Raw genomic sequence first — 22,317 nt, forward strand, 5'->3', positions numbered from 1 at the left:
TCACCAAAGGAATATTTTTCTCTCCACTTGGGACTAGTTATATTGCAGAGTCCCACAGCCTAACAGCTGGGAAGACCCACATAAGTAGTCATTTGAGTTTCTCCTGCCATTTGGCTTGAGATTGTTTTCAAGAGAAGATGGTAAACATCTGCTTACCTGTGTCTGTTATCTTTGGATTCACCTCATTCCGGCCTCCCGCCCCTGCTCCAATCTGGGACATGTGGTGATGTTTTAAACAAACAAACAAAAAACACACAATCTCTTCTGGAACTAACCAGTGGCAACTGCTACAGGATTGCAGAGGAAAAGCTTTACAGGGTCACAAACTTTCTTTTATCTTTCCGTATCCCTACTCCCCCAGAATCCACTCACTCTCTCTCAGACAAAACAGCTCAGACACCACAATGAGGGCATTTTCATCTGTGCTCTAATGAATAGGGAGTCCTGGGTTAGTCAGTTCTAGGTGTGCCATCAATTCACTGGGTGACCTTTGACCAGACCCTGGATACTTCAGTTTTTGTTTTGCTGCATGGTGCAGCTTGCAGGATCTTAGTTTCCCCAACCAGGGACTAAACCCCGGGCCCTCAGCAGTGCAAGCACCAAGTCCCAGTCACTGCATCACCAGGGAATTCCCATGGACCTGTTTTATCACTTATAAAGTGAGGATAACAATCTCTATCCTAGTGATCTCCTAGGGAGCCAGCAAGGAGAGAGAAATAATGGTTGTGGCAGTGCTTTGAACTTGCAAGATTATAGTGAGCATCCTAGTTATTTCTCCAGTGATGGTGGCACAGCAGCTTATCTGTTGCAAGTATTCAGTCTGTGGAGGCCCTGCTGGAGGACACATGGGTGGGGAAATACCTTCTTTGTCTGGGAAGGTAGTGGTTTGACTCATCACAAAGCAGTGGGCTTCATGAGATCATGGAGGAAATCTGTAGGTGTGGGCTTAGAAGAGGAAGAGGGATTCTTGGACATTTGGATCTCTCATACTGTTTCTGGCATGAATTTGGGTGCTAGAAAAATGGGTGGGAGGGACTGAAAGAAATTAGCACTCTCAGTGGCAGAATGTGGCTGGTTTTCTTGCAGGGGGGGTCAGCAGTTGGATAAGGCCTTTACTCAATGAGTCTATTCATTTATCCTTTACCCATTCATTCAGCAAATACTCATTGAGTACCCAACAAGGTATCCCTAAGAACAGAGCTAGGTTATAACAAAGATAAAATGATACTAATCCTGCCCATAAGGACCTTCTTGTCAAATAGAGAACATAGAATATGTACAGAATAACTTAGAAAGTATCAATAAAGCAAAACTTCTGGGATGTTTGGGGATGGTGGTGGCGGGGGAGGGATTCTCGCCTGGAAGAGGTGGGAAAGGCTCTGTGGAGGAGGTGGGGTGGGCAATATTGGGGCCTGCAGAGATGACAGAACAGGACACACTGAAGACAAGACAGAATGTGAGCAGAAATCTGTGAATCCTCATATATGGTGGCTAGGGTACCTGAAAGACACAGCAGGTGAGGCACTGATGAGGATGGGCTTCAGCTTGGAAGGGACAGTCTGAGGCATGGTAGGTCAGAGAAATACATCCTTAGAAGACTTTCCAACTCTTCTTCTGGACCCTTCCCCCAGTTCTGCTAGTTGAAGGTGAACTGGGACTTCTGGAATCTCCTGACTTTCCACTTGGCCAAATCCTATCCAAGCTCCAAGGGTCAGTTTGAGATGTTTTTCCCCTAATACTAAGCCAGTGGTTCTCAAACTTGAGCAGCTTTTTAATAGTTATTTGTTTGGCTTCACTGGGTCTTAAGTTTTGGCACACAGGATCTTCTATCTTTAATTGCAGCATGTAGGATCTAGCTCCCTGACCAGGGATAGAATCCTTGAGCTTGTTTTGGAATTATTGCTTTCCTTATGGTGTTTCTGATTCAGTGGGTCTGAAGTGAGTCCCTGGAATTTGCTATCTAACAAGTTCCTAGAGGATGCAGTTTCCGTCCTCCCCCATCCCCCATCAGGGGCTCATGGCTTGGTTTGAGAATCATTGCACTAAGATTGCATGCCAAACAGCCTTATCATTCTGGGTCTCTGAAACTAGGTCTCAAAGCTCCTGTTTGCCAGCCTTCATAATGTGGACATGTGAGGTGCCCCGCAGCAGGCAGAGCTCACCACACAGCCCCCAAAGGACTTCTGAACCAGAAAATGCTATTCTTTTTTTCCCCCTGGCTGTGCTGGGTCTTCCTTGTGGAGCACTGGCTCTAGAGCACATTGGCTTCTTTGGTTGTGGCGCACGGGCTTAGTTGCCCCACAGCACGTGGGACTTTAGCTCCTCACCTAGAGATCGAACATGCGTTCTCTGCATTAGAAGGCAGATTCTTAACCACTCGAACACCAGGCAAGTCCCCCAGAAGATACAATTCTGCAAAGGTAATCAGTGGCTTCCTTGCTCCACCCATTGAGTAGTAAGCAATTAGAAGGCCAGGAATGGATCTTTCCTCCACTCTTCCACAAGCCTAGAACATAAGAGTCCACCATAGAACTGGGACGTAGTCATCCCTCAATCATTAACCTTGTTATCATCTCCTAGGACTGGTTCCCAGCACAGTTTAGCTTTACACAAATCTTTGTTTGAATCAAACCTTTGCCACCTCCTTTTGTAGTGTAACCTTGGGCAGGCTGCTTGACCTCTCAAAATGTCATTTTTAAGTTGGGAATAGAGCCTGGCACTTTGTAGGAGTACTGCAAATGATCAGTCACTTATGATTATTTATTTGGCCACATCGGGCCTTAGTTGCAGCATGCAGGACCTTTACTGCACATTCTCTAGCTATGGCTCCGGTTCAGTTGTGGCACACAGGTTTAGTTGTTCCATGGTATGTTGGGAATCTCAGTTCCCAGACCAGGGATTGAACATGTGTCCCCTGCATTGCAAGGCAGGTTCGTAACCAATGAACCACCAGGGGAAGTCCCTTGTGATTATTATTGTTGCTCCTGAGAGCTGGCAAGATCAGATGGTCCCCAGAACCCAGGATTGGGGTTCCATTTTTCGTTTTAATTTTGTCTTCTTCCCATCGGCCTCTGGTTTTGCCCTCCTTGAACCTTTTTTGTCACTAGGGGCTTCCCTGCCTTTCTCTCTCCAGGCCAGCTTTCTCCTCCCCTCAGAGCCTGCTGGTGGCCACCTCTCACTGTGTAAGGGCTTGATTTCCGTCAGTCAATAAAGGTAAATTATAAAATCATTTGTTGTATTTGTTCTCATTACCTGGAGGGTTGTCTGAAATTGCCTTTTGTTGCAATGCCACATTTGCATATCTCTATGCTGGAGTTAAAGGCTGCAGCCGTGGTTTCACTGCAATTTAAATATTAATAAAACCTCCTAAACCTCAAGCTGTTGTTTTAAGCAGCCTGGCTCTTTGGCTCCTAGGTTGCTAATATAATTTAATCTTTGTCCTTTGCTTCGTATTTGTTTAAAGAGCCATTCTGGAGTCAACTAGAGCCAGCTCTGTAGATAAGATCCACTCACGGACCCCGGGAACCTTAGTTTTCCTTAAGAGGCCTAAGACCTACTTCTCCTGGAGACAGAAGAATAGACCATGGGTGATATTTTATACCAATTAGCAGCCCCTTCCACTAAGCCAGTGGTTCTCAAACCTGAACTTGCTTCAGAATCTCAGACTGCTGGGCTCTTCCCCCAGTTTCTGATTCACCAGGTCTAGAGTGAGGCCCTGCATAGAATCTGCATGAGGAATCTGCATAGTTAACAGGTTTTGTCTCAGCCTCCCCCCTCACTCCTCATCAGGGGACTGTGGTTTGAGAATCACTGTGCTAACTTGCCCTTTCATTCTGGGTCCTTGAGCTCTGGTTGGCTGGCTCCCACAACATGCAGGGAGTCTCCTGTTCTCTATTTCTTCCAGCCCCTCAAACCATTCCTTAAGATTTTCCTAATCTCTGAGACTCATTTCGGAATCCTCCTCCTGCACCTCCCTGATCCCTGCTCTCCACGGCAGCTGGCTGTCTCCAGTTCTCCTTAATTTTCTATTTGCCCAGATTCATTTCTTTAATTTTCTCCTTGTTAGGGGCAGATTTACAGGCTGTTGAAGGGAGCCAGGCATTCTTGGAGTTTGGTACAGGGTTCCCGGGCTTAGCCATTTCACAGCTAGCTCCCCCATTCCTGACCAGAAGGCCCCACTCTCTCCTGGGTTCTATAGGTGGATCTGCAGTTCCCGCCTCACCCTGCCCTCCTCCGTGTGCTCCCTGCCTCTGGGGCTGCCTTTATCTGCTCCTTGCAGCCTTCACAGGATACATTCTGGGCACCTTGGCTCCTTCCGCTCCAACCACCCCAACACCGATTCCTTTCTTCTTCCCCTGCATGTTTTTGAGCCGATACTTTGTGGATGATTCTGGTTGCATTTTTTAGGAGGGAGATAATCTATGAGCTCTTCTCTAGGCCCCCCTCCCTGCGCCTGCATGATAATCCTTCCTCTTCTCCTTCCCTTCCAGCTTCTTTTTTTCATTTCATGAAATGAGATAAAGGCAGTACAGGAAATCATTCCCCAAAGGCTGCTAAAGGGCTGAAGATTTCGGGATGGAAAAGTGGGAGGATACCTTAAAGCCAGAGGTTAAAAAAGCAAGTAGCTTTACTCCATCATCAGATAAGATTCTTAAGCTCTGCCAAGCATCATGAGGCCAGGCCCAGAAGCTGACTTCTGGGAGAGGTTAGGCAGAGCAGGGAAAACAGATTGGGTGAATGTTTGTTGGGAGATCTTAAGAGACAATTACGGAAAACTTCTTAGTCTCTGCTTTCACCCAGGATTCCCAGGAAGGCATGATATACTACATAGATGTCACTTTTTCTATTAACCCATTAGTGATAGGGGAAGCAGGATGAGGCCTAGCTTACTCTCGGTCCAGTAAGCCATGGCTTGTCACAGGAATGAGACATTTTGGACTGAAGACTGTGAAGCACTTGCTTCCTGCCTGCCTTTATGGACTCTTCTGTCAGGTAGACAGGAAGCTGCCCTGGGCCCAGGAGAGGCTGCACAGTGGGTGAGGCTGAACTGGACTGATCTGGACAACTAGAAAGTAAACAACCCTAAGTGAAGAAGCTAGATGGGAGTGGAAAAACAAGTAGCTAGGATCCAGTCCTGTAAATCCCCTTGCCTAGGGCTGCTTTCCAAGTAGAGCTGCCATCAGGAGGTAGGAATTTTCTACTGCCTCCCACTGTAGCCCATAACAGAGACCAGAGGGGGACTCCCCTGGCACCCTGGCAGTCCAATACAGGGGGCACAGGTTTGATTCCCTGGTGGGTGACAAGATCTCACATGCCATATGGTGTGGCCAAAAAAAAAAGCCAAAGTGTACTAATTCCTCTCACAATTCACACCTCTCCCCAAATTCCCTTGACCTGAACCGCTTGCTTTCTGACCCAGGGTCAGTGACAGATGCAAGTGAAAAGCTGAATGGTGGGATGGAAAGGGCATGGGTTCAGATCTTTGCGTTGTCATTTATTAGCTGTGCACACTGAGTAAAATCTTGAATTTCTAGCTCCTGGTCTTCAAATGAGGTGACAAATACCCACCTCACAGAGCTGTGATGAAGACTAAATGAGGGATTTCCCTGGTGGTCCAGTGGTGAAGAATCCACCTGGTGAAGCAGGGTACATGGCTGGATCCCTGGTGTGGGAAGATTCCATATGCTACAGGGCCAACAAAGCCCATATGCCACAACGACTGAGGCTTTGCTCTAGGGCCCATGCACCACAACCAAGAGGAGCCCCGCTCACTGCAACTAGAGAAAGCGCACACACAGCATTGAAGACTCAGCGAAACCAAAAATAAATGAAAGGACTAAATGAGATAAAAATATAATAATGGCAGGTAGTTCCATTTTCTCTAGTTCTCCTTCACCTATCCGCCTTCCTTACAAATAAGGCAGTGCTGAATTATGCAAGGATTTCCCTCTCTGTGTCAAAAAGGATGCTAATTTCTGAAGAGAGCAAAGACCAAGAAAAGATGATACAGTTATCAGTGGATTAAGCATGTTAATTAGGAAGGGTTGTCTGAATTCTAAAGATGTCCTCCCTGGATTTCTGGCCCCAGGGGTTATTCAATCAAGCACTAAGCTAGGTGCTGCTGTGAAGGGACTTTGAAACTCTAATTATGGTTACAGACCTTAAGATAGGGAGATCACCCTGGACTACCTGGTGGATACACTCCTACCAGAAACAGAAATTTCTCTGGCAGGAGTTATGAGGTAGAAGCAGGAGTCAGAGAGATCCCGTGAGACAATCTGAGCAGGCAATGCTGGCTTCTGAAGATGTAGGTAAGAGGCCATAAGTTTGGAATGTGGGTGACCTCTAGAAGTTAAGGATGACCTCTGGCTGACAGCCAGCAAAGAACAGATATCTCAGTCATAAGACTGCAAGGAACAATCTGGACATGAAATGAACTTGGAAACATTCATTCCCGGAGCCTCTGGGAAGAAACACAGTCCTGTGAAACCTGAAACAAAGAAACCAGCTGAGTTGTCTTGGACTTCTGACCTACGGAACTGTAAGATAATAAATGGGTAGTTTTAAGCCGCTAGATTAGTGACAAATTTGTTATGGCAGTAACACAAAACAAATACAATAAGATTTCGAAGTCCCCTTGATAATCCTAGGAGGTAGGTACTATTATTACCCCCATTTAACAGATGAGAGGGGCTTTCCTGGTGGCTCAGTGGTAAAGAATCCACCTGCCAATGCAGGAGACTTGGGTTGGATCGTTGGGTTGGGAAGATCCCCTGGAAAAGGAAATGGCAACCCACTCCAGTATTCTTGCCTGGGAAATCCCATGGACAGAGGAGCCTGATGGGCTACAGTCCATGGGATGGCAAAGAGTTGGACCCACGACTTAGCAACAACAACAGAGGAGACAGTGAGAAAAGGCTCTGAGCAAGACTGCAAGTGAGCCGTCAGACTTGGTGTTGCTACCAAGTTTATTTGCAGGTGAAAATACAACATTTACAAAACATATTTTGTATAATCAAGTCTTTACTGCCCCACACACTGGGGGACTAAGGAAGACCTAGTCCTTCCAACAGTTATAAACAGTCCTGGATCATGAGTTTATGAAACACTTTCTCTTCCTTCAGCAAACAAAATTATTTATTAATCTGTACAGTTCAGCAATAGGGAGCAAAGGGAAAAAAATTACCTCAAGGAAAGCAAACAGCACCTTTCCTGGTGGGATCCATCATTTTACGGACTTGAAATATTTATATCAGAGATCTTACATTTCAAGAGGAATGGGTCACATATCAGAGCAACAATAAACATTTTATTTGTTACTAATGGGAAGTTAGAAGACTCTCTTTGGATACCAGTTCTTGAAAAGATTTTGCTTTAGAGCACATTAGTGCTGAGAAATTCTTTAGAAATCCAACAACTACGGCCCAGACTTTAGGAGATCAGGGCCAGAATGACTCCCCTCTCTTCAAATAACCCTCAAATTTTATATTATATCCATTACCTGCCTCTGGATTCACTACCCAATGCTCCATTCCAACACTTGAGAGCTGCCCTCAGACTGTTCTGATTTTAAGTCACGTCAAGATTCCCAAGCACTCACCTTCCATTGAAGGATCTGACTTTTGGCCTTTTGAGAAACAAAATTTGGCCTTTTGAGAAACAAATTTGGGGAAACCAGCTATTCTCCTGAGGCCAGCCACTCTGTGCCTCCAGCTCACGCTTGGATGGGGAATAGGGCTGATAAATAATGAATCAGCATCCTGTTCAATTGGTGGGGTTTAAATTATTTTAAATTCTTTTCAGGTGAAAAATTACTACAATTTTGTGCTCATGGCAGATTTCAAAGGGAGACCTGAAGCAGAAAATCTTTAAGCAACCCTTGCAGAGCCAGAAGTTCTTTTCAGGCTGATGTACATAAAATATTTAGTAATCGGGGCTGTGGAAGTACTGAAGAGGCGCTTCTTAAACATGGAAAAAGACCATTTCTTAAGCTCATTCTTGGGGTCCTGCAGAGACAGGCCCTATCTCTAATATATGCGGCTGGCTGGAATCAGCAGCAGCTCTGGGCGACCAGGTAGGTGTCCAGCTCCTGGCACTGGTAAAGGGCCACACTGTCCAGTACCCATTCTCGGGTTACCACAGGTGCTTCACACATCTGCCCGATCACTGGGGACAGAGAACACAAGCAGAGATTAGTATCAGCTCACATTTTCCAGACGAGACTCTAAATCTACTCGGGGCAACTGGTTGGATGAGTTTGTAGAGCTCCTCAGGCAAGAGCTAAATCACGGATCCTCTGCAATGCTTCAGGATGTAGTAATAGAACCTTACTCTGAAGCTCAGGAGTGACTACTGGTAAAAGCCTACAGCCTCTGGCAACTTTATTAACATGAGCTCCAATCTGTTAAAGGAAAAATCAACAGAAAGAGCAAAACAGCATTGCAATTTAATGATGTGGAAACATGTTTGCAATATCTTAAATGAAAAAACAAAACAGTTGATGAGCATGATCACATCTGTATAAAATATACCTGTGTATACACAGACACACGAACTTTCTGGTGATCCTCTCCAAGTGGACAATCTTGGGCTTACTGGTATTATTTTATTGCGTTTGTGCTCATTTATATTTTATGTGATGAATTTTCATATTTAACCCTCCCCCCCGCCGGGGAAACAATTCAGGCACTACTTTTAAAATATAAAATAAACAATAAACATGTTTTGAAAGGACATTTCGGCCATTCATTCATTCATGCAACAAATATTTATTGAGCATGTAGAGTGTACTGAGAACTGTGTTAATCAAGCACTGGGTAATCTGTAGTGAATAAAATGCATCCCGCCCCACAGGACGCAGGTACAAGCCTATGGCCTTCTGGAGGCTCTCACAGGTGCACCCTCCACCCAGATGATACAAATAGGACATTTAAACCTAAAGGCACCACAGTAATCTGCACACTTAACCTGGACCTTCTACCTCAGACTCCTCTGGATGAAGCCTTACAGAGAGACTCACCATGGAAGCCAGCATCCTCTGTCCAGGCATCCGGCTGCACAACCACAACTGGGTGAATACCCTGCACCCCCAGGAAGGAAAAAGCATTGAGGGTGTCAGAACAGGACTTTTGCGACAGTCACTTCACCACTTCTCTATGGTTTGCTGAAGCAGACTACTCTGTGGGCGACCACACAAATGAGGGAGAAGGGCACATGGTAAAAAGGAAGGGTCAGAGGGAAAGAGGGCTTCCCAGGTGGCTCGGTGGTAATGAATTCGCTTGCCAATGCAGGACATGCAGGAGACCTATGTTTGATCCCTGGGTTGGGAAGATCCCCTGGAGGAAGAAATGGCAACCCAGTCCAGCATTCTTGCCTGGAGAATCTCTTGGACAGAGGAGCCTGGTGGGCTACAGTTCATGAGGTCGCAGAGTTGCATCCAACTGAGCGACTGAGCACACACGCACACAGAGGGAAAGAGTATCCCCTTAGGTGTGTTAAATACCTGGAGCTCTTGGGTTCTCACTTACCCCTTAGAGATAGAGTCTTCTAGCACAGGTACAAGGGCAGAGAAGGGTCAGGGTGAGGTGAGGCACCTGAGGGTACATTGGGGGGTTCCTAGGGACTGATGGGTTCTGTCTTGCTCAATCTCAGGACAGGATACTATGTCCTCCCTGATAGGGCACCAAACACTTACCTGGCCTGGGGTGAATGATGAGGGCTCCTTCACCACAGAAGCCCCACACAGCTGCACCATCCATTCTAGTTGATCTAAACAGGACATTTAGACTCAAAATCACCACAGTGATCTACGCATTTACCTGAGCTCTCTATCCCATCCTCCTCTGGATGAAGGCTTACAGCAAAACTTCTCAGTGGGAGAGTCCATGTTTTGCCACTCCAAAGGGACAGAAAGGCCTTAAACTACAAATTCTAATTCTACAAAGTCAATTTGCCACGGATATGCTACCTACTTTGCTTATCAGTACCCATAAGGCCACTTGGTAGATAAGGTCAAAGTCTCTCAAATGAAACTCTTTGGAAGAAAAAAAAAAAAAAAAAGATCTAATTTCCATTAATTTGCTAAATTGCTGGCTAAGATACTGTGAAAAAATACCCACCTGCCATCCCTCCTTCCCTGCCTAATTCTGTGTTGGTAATTGATAATCACAGCCACTGAGAGCACCATGTTTGGTGGTAATTACTGTAAATGTCAAAAGATGGGAAGATAATTCATTCAGTCAAGAAAAAAATACAAGTCACTCTGGACAGAGACTCAGCACATTGGTGGGGAAAGGCTGTCTACAGAGCTGGGATCAAATCCCTTGGGGGAAGAAAAATTGGAAGAGATCATAGCGATATGCCACTTGGACCTGGAAAATCAGCAGAACTGACCGCTGGGTGGCTTCCAGGCAGCTTCAAGTTCTCTTTTCCATCAGTCAGTCCATTTCTAGGGATTGCTGAGATGCTCCTTCTTGTTTGGCTGAGTATACTAAAGTCCATTAACTCACCTCCAAAGTGACAGCTTGCTAGAGACCCTGGTTCTCATTATATCAAAGTACAGAAACACTGAGAAAGCTCTGAGTGGCACTTGGAAATTTCATAAAAATCCAATCAGTAAACAATAAAGACAAAAGCAAAATTACTTTGCCAGGTTCTGCTCATCTGGTCCTTGGGGGAGTAGGAGGACCTGATCTCTGGGACAGAAGTGGGTACAGAGGCAAAGCCGGGTAGCCAGAAGGCAGCCTCTATTTGGAAAAGGCCAGAGGGTAGCCTCTGTTTGGAAAAGAATGAACCAAATCTATACACACCTCAGGACCTCAGCGCTGCACAACTCCAGAGCTGAGCTCCACAGCACTTCTCAACATAACATTATATTCAGTATTGAATTTAATTAGAAAATGTTCATCAAGAGTCTTCCTCTGCTCTGGGCCTGTGTGGGGCCCCAGGCCCACAGGGCTTAGGCAGCTGCTGTGCTTTGGTCTCTGTTTCAAATAAAGATGGTTTAGGAGGAGCAGAATTCTTTCTTGACATTTACAAGCCTAAAAGGTATCTTCTCCCTAACTTATTATTTCCCCCTTTCTTAGACCAAAGGTAAAAGCAGCTCTATCCCACTGAGCACAGAGCACACTGTGTGCTAACTCTTTACCGCCTTCTAGCTCTTGAGAAGGGGCACTGGGCTAGTTCCCTGCCGTAGGCTATTTAGGTGCAGTTTTGTCTGATGGGTGGTAGAGAAAGAGAATAACCTCTAGAATATCTCACCCAACTGAGGGAACCCCCATAAGGTGATGATGTAGGGGAGAGGTTGGTGCTGGATTGAGCAGTTCTCTTACCTGTGGGCATATTGGTAAAAGGTCCATAGCAACAGATTTCTAGGCCCTTGAAGATCTGGGTGAAAAGAGGGAGAGGGGTGGAAAGAAAGAAACGTTCATTGTAAAAGATATGGATTTTATAAAAAGCAATATAGAGGACTTAACCTGGTGGTCCAGTGGTTATGATGGGACTTCCAAAACAGGGGGCAAGGGTTCGGTCCCTGGTTGGGGAACTAAAATCCCACATGCCATGGGGGGCAATTTCCCCCAAAAGCAATATAGAGACTCTCAAAAGTAAGAACTTTTCCTTTTCTTTAACACCTGATAATTTCTGCTGCTCTTTTCCAGAGATAATCAGCCCAGTGTCCACAACACTGATGGATTTTAGAAGAATTTAAGTGCTCTATGTATTTGATCTACTTTACAGTCATTCATTGTCGTTCAAGAGCTGAGGATCCCACCTTGCTACCAATCAGGTCCAGGCTCTCCCCTGACCTGTGCAGGTAAACTATACTTCTTGTAAGATCAGAAGAAAAAAACTAGTCCTCCTTTAAGAAAAGGCTTGGATGGCAAAAGATTCAAGTTATCATCTGAAGTTTGATGTCTATCCAGACTTGATAAGTCAGTACGAACCCTGACCCTAACTGCCAGAGAGGCTTATATTTATTTTATGTGTACATGCTCCTTTTCTTCTAGTCCCAGAACATCTGTTCCTGCCTTCACTGCTCTTCGAATGGCCATTGTTCCTTCAGGCAACCCAAGTTGTCTTTAACCTAACAGTGAAGCCTGATTCTGCCTCTCTCCACTAAGCTGACTGCATAAATTTCAGGAGACACAGATCACACTGTAACTTGTAGGTACCTCTTCTACTCACAGTACTCAACAGACTGTCCAAAAGAACTTTCTGTGATGGTGGAAATGTTCTATAACTGCTTTAATGAGTTACCTGTAGCTAATGAGCACTTGAAATGTGATCATGATGATTGAGGAACTGAACTTCCTATTTTATTTAATTTTAGTTAATCACAATGTAAACAGCTTCATGTGGCTGGTGACGACTCTTTCCAGACAAGCAAATTCCTACCCATGCTTTGGGTACAGGTTCTTAGGGAAGGAATTAGGTATCATTTTAAAGAAAAAGTCAAAATTGTACCAGTTGGCTGGATACATACAATTTAGGTAGCCTATGTTCTCTCCTGACCCTCCTTCTTTCTCCCCATTCCACGAAATCGAAAACTGTCTAGGCCTAGAACTCACAAGGCTTCAAGAGAGACTGGAGCAGAGAAAAATCAGGAAGCTAAAAACACATGATGGCCTTTTAGGAAATGTTCACCTTTCTCCTTCCTCCCCTCCCACTTTAACCTCAGCCAGAGGAATAAGGACAGATAGCAGGACAAGTCTGCTTCTGCTGTAAATGACAACCTCCATCTGTGCCATTCTTACTATCTCTACAAATAAACTGCATCCTAAACCTGTTGGCAGGACCTACATGTTTATGATGCTAAAAGTTGTCTCCAGACAGCCAGCTGGAGCCAAGTGAAGTGAAGTGAAAGTCACTCAGTCGTGTCTGACTCGTTGGACCCCATGGACTATACAGTCCATGGAATTCTCCAGGCCAGAATACTGGAGTGGGTAGCTGTTCCCATCTCCAAAGGATCTTCCCAACCCAGGGATCGAACCCAGGTCTCCCACATTGCAGGTGGATTCTTTACCAGCTGAACCACGAGGGAAGCTCAAGAAAACTGGAGTGGGTAGCCTATCCCTTCTCCATCGGATCTTCCTGACCCAGGAATCAACAGGGTTTCCTGCATTGCAGATGGATTCTTTACTAACTGAGCTACCAGGGAAGCCCGACTGGAGCCAAATGTTGCTGCAAATAGTACAAAAGATTAGGAATTCTAATTCCTAATTCCATTCTGGATGTCAATATCCAGGCTGACTTTCACTGATGAGGATGTCTAGTTGTGAGATAGGAAATCTGAAATTTCACCTCTTCAAATACATTTCTCTTCCACAAAAAACCACTATGGTAACACTTGGTGTCTTATGAACGACATTATTTTGACCAGCATGTTCCGTCACTGCCATTACAAATGCAGGACAAAACTCCAAATGCTGGACTTTCCTTTCAAGGAGGGAAGAATCTGGTGCTGACTCTGCCTCGCATCCAGTGGAATAAAAACAACTGACTGGCTCACACAGAGCTGCCCTGGGGCCCAAGCAGGAGGAGAAACAGGGCAGCAATTTTTCTTGGCATCTGGAAGTTACTTGATAGACTCAAAGGGTGAGGGTACGCCAACCCCAAGGGTTTCTGAGCTCCAGGGCTTCATCTGTGCTCATCTCCCAAAGCAGTTTTCCTCAGAAAAGCATCTCTGTTGGCTCTCTCTCAAGTCCTATAAAGGAACAGGAGGTGCTCTGTATGGGGATGTTCTGAGATGCCCAGCGGTGCACATTTGGAAAAGGAGGGAATGCAGACCAGGAACATCAGCGCTCAGTGACCCGAGAGCCAGCTCAGGCCTGAGAGGCAGGTGTGAAATCTTTTTCTTTAAGTTGGAGTATAATTGCTTTACAAGGTGGTATTAGTTTCTGCTGCACAATGACGTGAATCAACTATATGTATGTATATATATCCCCTCCCTCGTGAACCTTCCTCCCATTTCCCCAGCCCATTCCACCCCTCTAGGTCATCACAGAGGACTGAGCTGAGCTCCCTGCGCTATACAGCAGCTTCCCACTAGCCATCTATTTCACACATGGTAGTGTATATATGTCAATGCTATTCTTCCAATTCATTTCCCCTTCCCTTCCTACACTGTGTCCACGTTTGTTCCCTACGTTTGCATCTCTCCTCCTGCCCTGCAAACAGGCTCAACAGTATCATTCTTCTAGATTCCACACATTTGCATTAATATACAATATTTCTTTTTCTCTTTCTGACTTCCCTCTATATGACAGACTCTAGGTCCATCCACTTCGCTACAAATGACCCAATTCCATTCCTTTTTATGGCCGAGTAATATTCCATTGTGTATACACCCCAAATCCTCTTTATCCATTCACTTATCGATTTGTCCTGGCTACTGTATATAGTGCTGCAATGAATACTGGGGTACATGTGTCTTTCTGAAGGTGTGAAATCTTGCCTGGATTTCTCCTTGAGAGAATGACATAATTTTGGCTACATCATCCACAATGGTATGATCTGGGGAGGAAAGTCACTGAATCTTCCTGGGCCTATAGTCTTTTATTTGTAAAGTTGTCAGAATAATTAATTTTCCTCCTGTATGAAACCTCCTATAACATGCCAGGAAACTATGGTGTTGTCATTAAGAGTTAGATTTGAGAGGGAGACTGCAGGGGTTCAGCTTCTAGTTGGGCTCACAACTAGCTGTGTGAACTTGGGCAATTTACTCAACCTCTTTGAGCCTTAATTTTCTCATCTATAAAATAGGCATAATTATAGTACATGCTTCCTAGAATTGCTGTAAAATTCTTAATTAATTAGCAGTCCCTGGATATAGTGAACAATGGCATAGATGTTAATGATTTCACTTCCTCTTCTATGCTCCCCAGACAGAACTGGGTACACCCCCTCACAGCACTTATCACACTGCTATAGAGAAACACCACTGCAAAGGAGAAAGTGCAAAGGTTTTAGATTCACATCTATCTCAAATGCCAGCTCTGCCATTTATCAGCTAAGATTTGCACCCTAGAAGGAAATCCAAATTATATAACTTCTCTAAACCTCTAAGCTCCCTCATTTATAAAACAGATAATACAGTTGGCCCACTGCCTTATTGGATCCAACAAGTTCTATATCCAGATTTAATCAACTGTCAATGGAAAATATTTGGAAAAAAAAAAAATTTTTTTTTTTTTTCTAGAAAGCTCCAAGAAGCAAACATGAATTTGCTTTTTGGCTACTATTTATATAGCATCTACACTGTACTAGATATTAGAAGTAATCTAGAGTTGATTTAAAGTATATGGGAAATGGAATTCCCTGGTAGTTCAGTGTTAAGAATCTGCCTGGCAGTAGGAGGGACATGGGTTTGGTCCCTGCTCTGGGAAGATCCCACATGCCTTGAGACAAACTATGCCAGCGTGCCTCAGCTACTGAGCCTGCGCTCTAGAGCCCCTGAGACCTAACTATAAAGCATACATGCCCTAGAGCCCATGCTCTGCAACAAGAGAAGTCACTGAACGAGAAAGCAGACCCTGCTCGCAGCAACTAGAAAAAGTCTGAGCACAGCAAACAAAGCAAAACTTTTAAAACAATATAAGGGAAGATATTATATGCAAATGCTACATCATTTTTAAAAGGGACTTGAACATCCTTGGATTTTGATTATCTTCAGGGTGTCCTGGTACCAATTCCCCAAGGGTACTGAGGAATGACTGTACTTATTTACTTTGTTGGGTTAGCAAAGCTAAAAAAAAACCAAAAAACAAAACCCTATTATGAACGCACCTACTTGTTCTAGCAGTGTAAGGGACCATTTTATAAGGCCCCTTATAAGATGAATGAGACCATCTCCTTGAAGAGGGTCAGAATGCAGAGGAGTAGGTGGGCTTTTTGTCAACACTGGGGAGAAGGGCTTTACCTTCTTGTCCCGGGATTCTCTTGCTCGTTTTGGGCCTTGATGGTTTCTTCCATTGACAACATCTCCTCTGACTTCAAAATCATGCTGAAAGAAACCAAACCCAAACCACAGGGGTCAGAGAAAAAGCTTCCTTCAATGCAAACAGAGGAGATACGTCATATTTAAGGAATGTATTGCCAGGCAGTTTTGACCCCTTTCCCCCAAAATCATCCTTATTGGTAGAATGAATGAAATGACCAGCATCTCAGCTGCTGAAATCAATTCATTGAAGCAGAAACTAACAACTGGCTTTTCACCTTACTGGGACTTGATGTATTTTAATTTTCAACATCTATCTCCTCTCAAAACATTCACTTAGCATTTAGATTAAACTGCTAATACTGGGCTGTTTAAAGATAACTGGAGAATTCCTGATCTTTTAAATCAATCTGTATTACCATCTAAAGAAGTAAGGGCTTCTCAGGTTTCCCATTGAGAGATTTATAGTTAATGAAACCAAAATGATAAAATATACATTTAATATACTGAAGAAAGAGGCTTTTCATAATCATATTTTGACTGGTCAAGGATGAGGAAATAAAGACTAATCAAATTGAAGAGGTTAGAGCTTTTGGGAGAATTTGGGGAAAAGAATGCTTAGAAACAATTCTTACTGAAACTCAGACTCTCAGGGACCACATTTGTTGCTAAGAGTATTATAAAGAAAAATAAAGTCATGAGTATAATCACAGGCTGTTATTAGATAAAATAACTCTGGGACTTTCCTGTGGTCCAGTGGTTAAGACTCTGTGTTTCCAGTGCAGGGGGAATGGGTTCCATCCCAGTTGGGGAACTAAAATCCCAAATGCTGCATGGTATGGTAAAAAAAAAAACAAAAAAAACAAAGAACTCCGAATATTTCCTGGTCATGTGAGTGAGAAGAGTCTAGTGATAAATGTCATCTGTTTGAAGATGACCCTAAAATTAACAGTCCTCGTTGTACCCCTGTGCCTACTAACCTCTCTATCTGGGTGTCACACAACATAATTTCCCAAATCCATGCATCTGAAACAGAGCTCATGGGGCTTCCCTGGTGGTCCAGTGGTTAAGAATCTGCCTTGTGATGCTGGGGATACCAGTTCAGGAAGATCCTACATGCTTCTGGGCAACTAAGCCTGTGAGCCGCAAGTACTGAGCCTGCACCTTAGAGCCTGCAAGCCGCAACAAGACGCTTAATGCAGTGAGAAGCCTGTGCACCAAAACTAGAGAGTAGCCCCTGCTCTCCTGCAACTAGAGAAAGGCTGCCTCCAGCAATGAAGACCCAGAGCAGCCGAAAATGAATAAATAAATAATTTTAAAAATAAATAAATAAAATAGAGCTCTTGATTCTACTCCTGCCTCTCACTCCTCCCCCTCCCAACACGCTCCTCCCTCATGTCTTCCTTATCTAATTAACATCACTAACATTCACTTCATTGTTCCTGACAATCAGAGGTTCCTGACAATTGTACAAGATGCATGATCAAGACCATTCCCAAGAAAATGGAATGCAAAAAGGCAAAACCGTTGCTTGAGGAGGCCTTACAAATAGCTGAGAAAAGAAGAGAAGCTAAAGGCAGAAGAGAAAAGGAAAGATATACCCATCTAAATGCAGAATTCCAAAGAATATCGAGGAGAGATAGAAAGCCTTCTTCAGTGATCAGTGCAAAATAGAGGAAAACAATAGAACAGGAAAGACTAGAGATCTCTTCAAGAAAATTAGAGATACCAAGGGAACATTTCATCCAAAGATGGGCTCAATAAAGGAGAGAAACAATATGAACCTAACAGAAGCAGAAGATATTAAGAAGAAGTGTCAAGAATACACAGAAGAACTATACAAAAAAGGTCTTCATGACCCAGATAACTATGATGGTATGATCACTCACCTAGAGCCAGACATCCTGTAATTCGAAGTCAAGTGGGCCTTAGGAAGCATCACTACGAACAAAGCTAGTGGAGGTGATGGAATTCCAGTTGAGCTATTTCAAATCCTAAAAGATGATGCCATGAAAGTGCTGCACTCAATATGCCAGCAAATTTGGAAAACTCAGCAGTGGTCACAGGACTGGAAAAGGCCAGTTTTCATTTCAATCCCAAAGAAAAGGCAATGCCAAAGAATGTTCAAATTACCACACAATTGCACTCATCTCACATGCTAGCAAAGAAATGCTCAAAATTCTCCAAGCGAGGCTTCAACAGTATATGAACTGAGAACTTTCCAGACATTCAAACTGGATTTAGAAAAGGCAGAGGAAACAGAGTTCAAATTACCAATATTCAAAAAAAAAAATAAATAAATAAAAGCCAACATTCGTTGGATCATAGAAAAAAGCAAGAGAGTTCCAGAAAAACATCTACTTCTGCTTTACTGACTATGCCAAAGCCTTTGTGTGGATCACAACAAACTGTGGAAAATTCTTAAAGAGATGGGAATACCAGACCGCCTAACCTGCCTCCTGAGAAATCTGTATGCAGGTCAAGAAGCAACAGTTAGAACTAAGTACAGAACAAAGACCTGGTTCCAAAGAAGTACATCAAGGGTGTATACTGTCACCCTGCTTATTTAACTTATATGCAGAGTACGTCATGAGAAATGCTGGGCTGGATGAAGCACAAGCTGGAATCAAGATTGCAGGGAGAAATATCAATAACCTCAGATATGCAGATGACACCACCCTTATGGCAGAAAGTGAAGAGGAACTAAAAAGCTTCTTGATGAAAATAAAAGACGAGAGTGAAAAAGCTGGCTTAAAACTCAACATTCAAAAAACAAAGATCATGGTATCTGGTCCCATCACTTCATGGCAAATAGATAAGGAAACAGTGGAAACAGTGACAAATTTTATTTTCTTGGGCCCCCAAACCACTGCAGATGGTGACTGCAGCCATGAAATTGAAAAATGCTTGCCCCTGGAAGAAAAGCTATGATCAACCTAGACAGCATATTAAAAAGCAGAGACATTACTTTGCTGACAAAGGTTCATCTAGTCCAAGCTATGGTTTTTCCAGTAGTCATGTATGGATGTGAGAGTTGGACCATAAAGAAAGTTGAGCACTGAAGAACTGATGCTTTTGAACTGTAGTGTTGGAGAAAACTCTTGAGAGTCCCTTGGACTACAAGGAGATCCATACAGTCCATCCTAAACGCAATCAGTCCTGAATATTCATTGGATGGACTGATGCTGAAGCTGAAACTGAAACTTCCATACTTCGGCCACCTGATGAGAAGAACTGACTCACTGGAAAAGACCCTGATGCTGGGAAAGTTTGAAGGCAGGAGGAGAAGGGGATGACAGAGGATGAGATGGTTGGATGGCATCACCAACTCAATGCACATGAGTCTGAGAAAGCTCTGGGAGTTGGTGATGGACAGGGAAGCCTGGCCTGCTGCAGTCCATGGGGTGGCAAAAAGTTGGACATGACTGAGCAACTGAACTGAACATCCACTTCATTGTTCAGGACAAAAATTTAACCATTACACTCTCAATTCCTTTCTTTACCCCATCCTCCAATTTAACCTACTGCTCCTGCTTCAGTTGTGTCCGACTCTGTGAACCCAGAGACAGCAGCCCACGAGGCTCCCCCGTCCCTGGTATTCTCCAGGCAAGAACACTGGAGTGGGTTGCCATTTCCTTCTCCAATGCATGAATGTGAAAAGTGAAAGTGAAGTTGCTCAGTCGTGTCCGACTCTTCCATCCATGGGATTTTCCAGGCAAGAGTACCTGAGTGGGTTGCCATTGCCTTCTCCGATTTAACCTATTAGTAAGTCTTATTTCCAACCATCGCAAACTAAACTCTTACCATTTCCAGGCCTCATTACTGTACAGATAACATTCAAACTCTTTACCATGACTCACACCAAACCTGGCCCTTGTCTATGACCTTCTCCAACCTCTTGTCTAACCTCAGCTGCCTACATGCTGCTACTACTGCTGCTAAGTCACTTCAGTCGTGTCCGACTCTGTGTGACCCCATAGACGGTAGCCCACCAGGCTCCCCAGTCCCTGAGATTCTCCAGGCAAGAACACTGGAGTGGGTTGCCATTTCCTTCTCCAATGCATGAAAATGAAAAGTGAAAGTGAAGTCGCTCAGTCGTGTCCGACCCTCAGAGACCCCATGGACTGTAGCCCACCAGGCTCCTCCGTCCATGGGATTTTCCAGGCGGGAGTACTGGAGTGGGGTGCCGTCGCCTTCTCCGCAGCTTCCTACATAAGATTCACCAACTCCCAGCTATACTGGCCCATTTTTCTTTCTTTTTCACTGGGTCCTAGTTGCAGCACACAGGACCTACAATATTCAGCTGCAGTATGTGAACTCTTAGTTGCAGCATGTGAGATCCAGTTCCCTGACCAAGGACTGAACCTGGCCCCCTTGAATTGGTAGTGCAGTCTTAGCCAGTGACCACCAGAGACGTTCCTCTCTGGCCTATTTTTCTTTAACAAATCAAGCTCATTCCTTTCTTAAGACCTTTATGTTTGCTGTCCTCTGCCTATAACATTTGTTTCCTACATTTTTCAAGGTCAATTCTTTCTTGTTTCTTAGGTTTCAGCTCAAGCTTTTCAGAAAGCTTCCTGGGTCTCTTTACCTAAATATTAATAGTCAACCTCTGTCCCCAGCCAACTGCCAGTCTGTTGTTCTGTATATTTCTTCATAGTGTTTATTGATATTTAAACACATCTTTATCTATTTATCTTTATTTATCTTATTTATTATGTATCTCCCACCCTTCAGTGAACATTCATCCCACCAAAGCAGAGGCCTATCAGTCTTGCTTTCTGCTGTATTCTTGGTGCCCAGCAGATAGCAGGCTCCCAAAAATATGGCATTGAAAGTTAAAACCAACAGAAATGTCAGTTAATTAATTATGAATATATTGAACAGTCCATAATAGTTTAAAACTGTTTTTTGGTAATTTTATTTTGCCTGATCTGTTGTCACCAGCAGCTCTAAGATGGCTGTGCTAAAATTATTCCTCCTCCTACGCTCTATCTTATTTACCTTTCCCTGTTCTCAGTATCAAAGAGTAAAATCTCTTTGAAGCAATCAGATTTCTAAACAGACACATTTGCATGTTAATATGAAGGATTCTTCTTCAACTGTGAATGAGTTTTCTACAAAGGTGTATGTATGCGTGTAAGATTTAGGTGGGCCTGTTTCTCCTGCTTATGAATCTTTGTTTGCTACTTTATAAATTCCTTTTCTTTTCTCTGAAGAAAGAATTGTTTCTATTAAAACAAACAAGTGAGAACACAGAATTTCCTACTTTGCTCTGCATAACTCTTTTTTTCTTTTTTGGGGGCTATACTGGGTCTTCACTGCAGTGCATGGGCTTTCTCTAGTTGCAGTGTGCAGGCTTAGTTGCCCAGCGGAATATGGGATCTTAGTTCCCCAACCAGGGATTGAACCCGCATTGCCTGAATTGGAAAGCAAATTCTTAACCACTGGATCACCACAGAAATCCCTGCATAACTCTTGATGATCGATATTATCAAAGAAAATCTTTAGAAAGTAGTGCAAGGCAGGAAGCAGATAAATTTTTGGTGACTGTATGACTCAATGGTATAAAGTCTCTTTGATTAGTTTGTAAAACAGAGTACCTACCTCATCCAGCATCTTTCTTTCTTTAATAGACTGGATGACCCCTGAAAAGATCATAGAAAAGACAGGTTACACAAGAGCAGAAGACCTCCCTTCATGGAGGTGGATGGTGAAGTGATTCACATAAGAGTGTGGGAGAAATAACACTGAACAGTGATCCTCTCTTTGTAAAACCACAGCTCCTTAATAGACTTCCTTCTAGAGAGACCGTTGATGCTTAATTTAACATTATAAAAGTGCTTGCTGCACGTGGATTTCTGCCTACAATTAAATAAATCCCTAGATTTTATGCTTAACATTGCCAGGAGCAGATTAGGTCCTATTAGTTATCAAAAGAAAAACATTTCCCCCCACACCACCAGCGTATCTGAACAAAGACATATGCACTAAAGATAAAACTTAGTTCAGTGTTACTGTTAAAGACCTTTCCTTAATTCAGATTCAGCATCAGCAAAAACCTTAGGTGTTAAAATGTTAGGTGTCAAAATGCAATTTGGAGGTGTTAAAGGGAGGAGGGGAAAAATTATACGGTACTTACAAAAATAGCTAACTACCCATTTTCCTCCTGCAATTCCCAGAAAATATTTCAGTGTCCGTTCACACACAAACTCAGGATCTGCAAAATGGAAAACATCCAAAGGATTAGAAGTTTAAAACTAAATTAGCAAAGGCTGCCATTAAGAAGCTGAAGCACCCCAGGCTCCTTACGCTACCTGAGATCAGTCTGGATGGATGATTCTAACACCTCTGGTGATAGACTCAGAGGCTGAAAGCAGTCATAA

At 43.7% G+C, this 22,317-nt stretch overlaps 1 protein-coding gene across 5 annotated transcripts in view; it reads right to left on the reverse strand.

Annotated features, from left to right (window-relative positions):
• The window catches only part of BRCA1 (BRCA1, DNA repair associated), a 66,592-nt gene continuing 52,038 nt past the window's right edge, over nucleotides 7,764-22,317 (reverse strand). For 4 of the 5 annotated variants that reach the window (XM_018065165.1, XM_018065164.1, XM_013972572.2 and 1 more), the window contains exons 17-23: nucleotides 22,074-22,151; nucleotides 21,539-21,579; nucleotides 15,917-16,000; nucleotides 11,331-11,385; nucleotides 9,695-9,768; nucleotides 9,020-9,080; nucleotides 7,764-8,166 (exon numbers count right to left, since the gene is read on the reverse strand). In XM_018065165.1, coding sequence (XP_017920654.1) covers nucleotides 8,051-8,166; nucleotides 9,020-9,080; nucleotides 9,695-9,768; nucleotides 11,331-11,385; nucleotides 15,917-16,000; nucleotides 21,539-21,579; nucleotides 22,074-22,151 — 509 coding nt within the window. In that variant the 3' untranslated portion in view covers nucleotides 7,764-8,050. Of the gene's footprint in view, nucleotides 8,167-9,019; nucleotides 9,081-9,694; nucleotides 9,769-11,330; nucleotides 11,386-15,916; nucleotides 16,001-21,538; nucleotides 21,580-22,073; nucleotides 22,152-22,317 lie in introns of those variants that run through there. The other variant, XR_001919757.1, reaches the window with a different exon arrangement.

This window comes from Capra hircus, chromosome 19 (assembly GCF_001704415.2).
Source record: "Capra hircus breed San Clemente chromosome 19, ASM170441v1, whole genome shotgun sequence".
NCBI lineage: Eukaryota > Metazoa > Chordata > Mammalia > Artiodactyla > Bovidae > Capra > Capra hircus.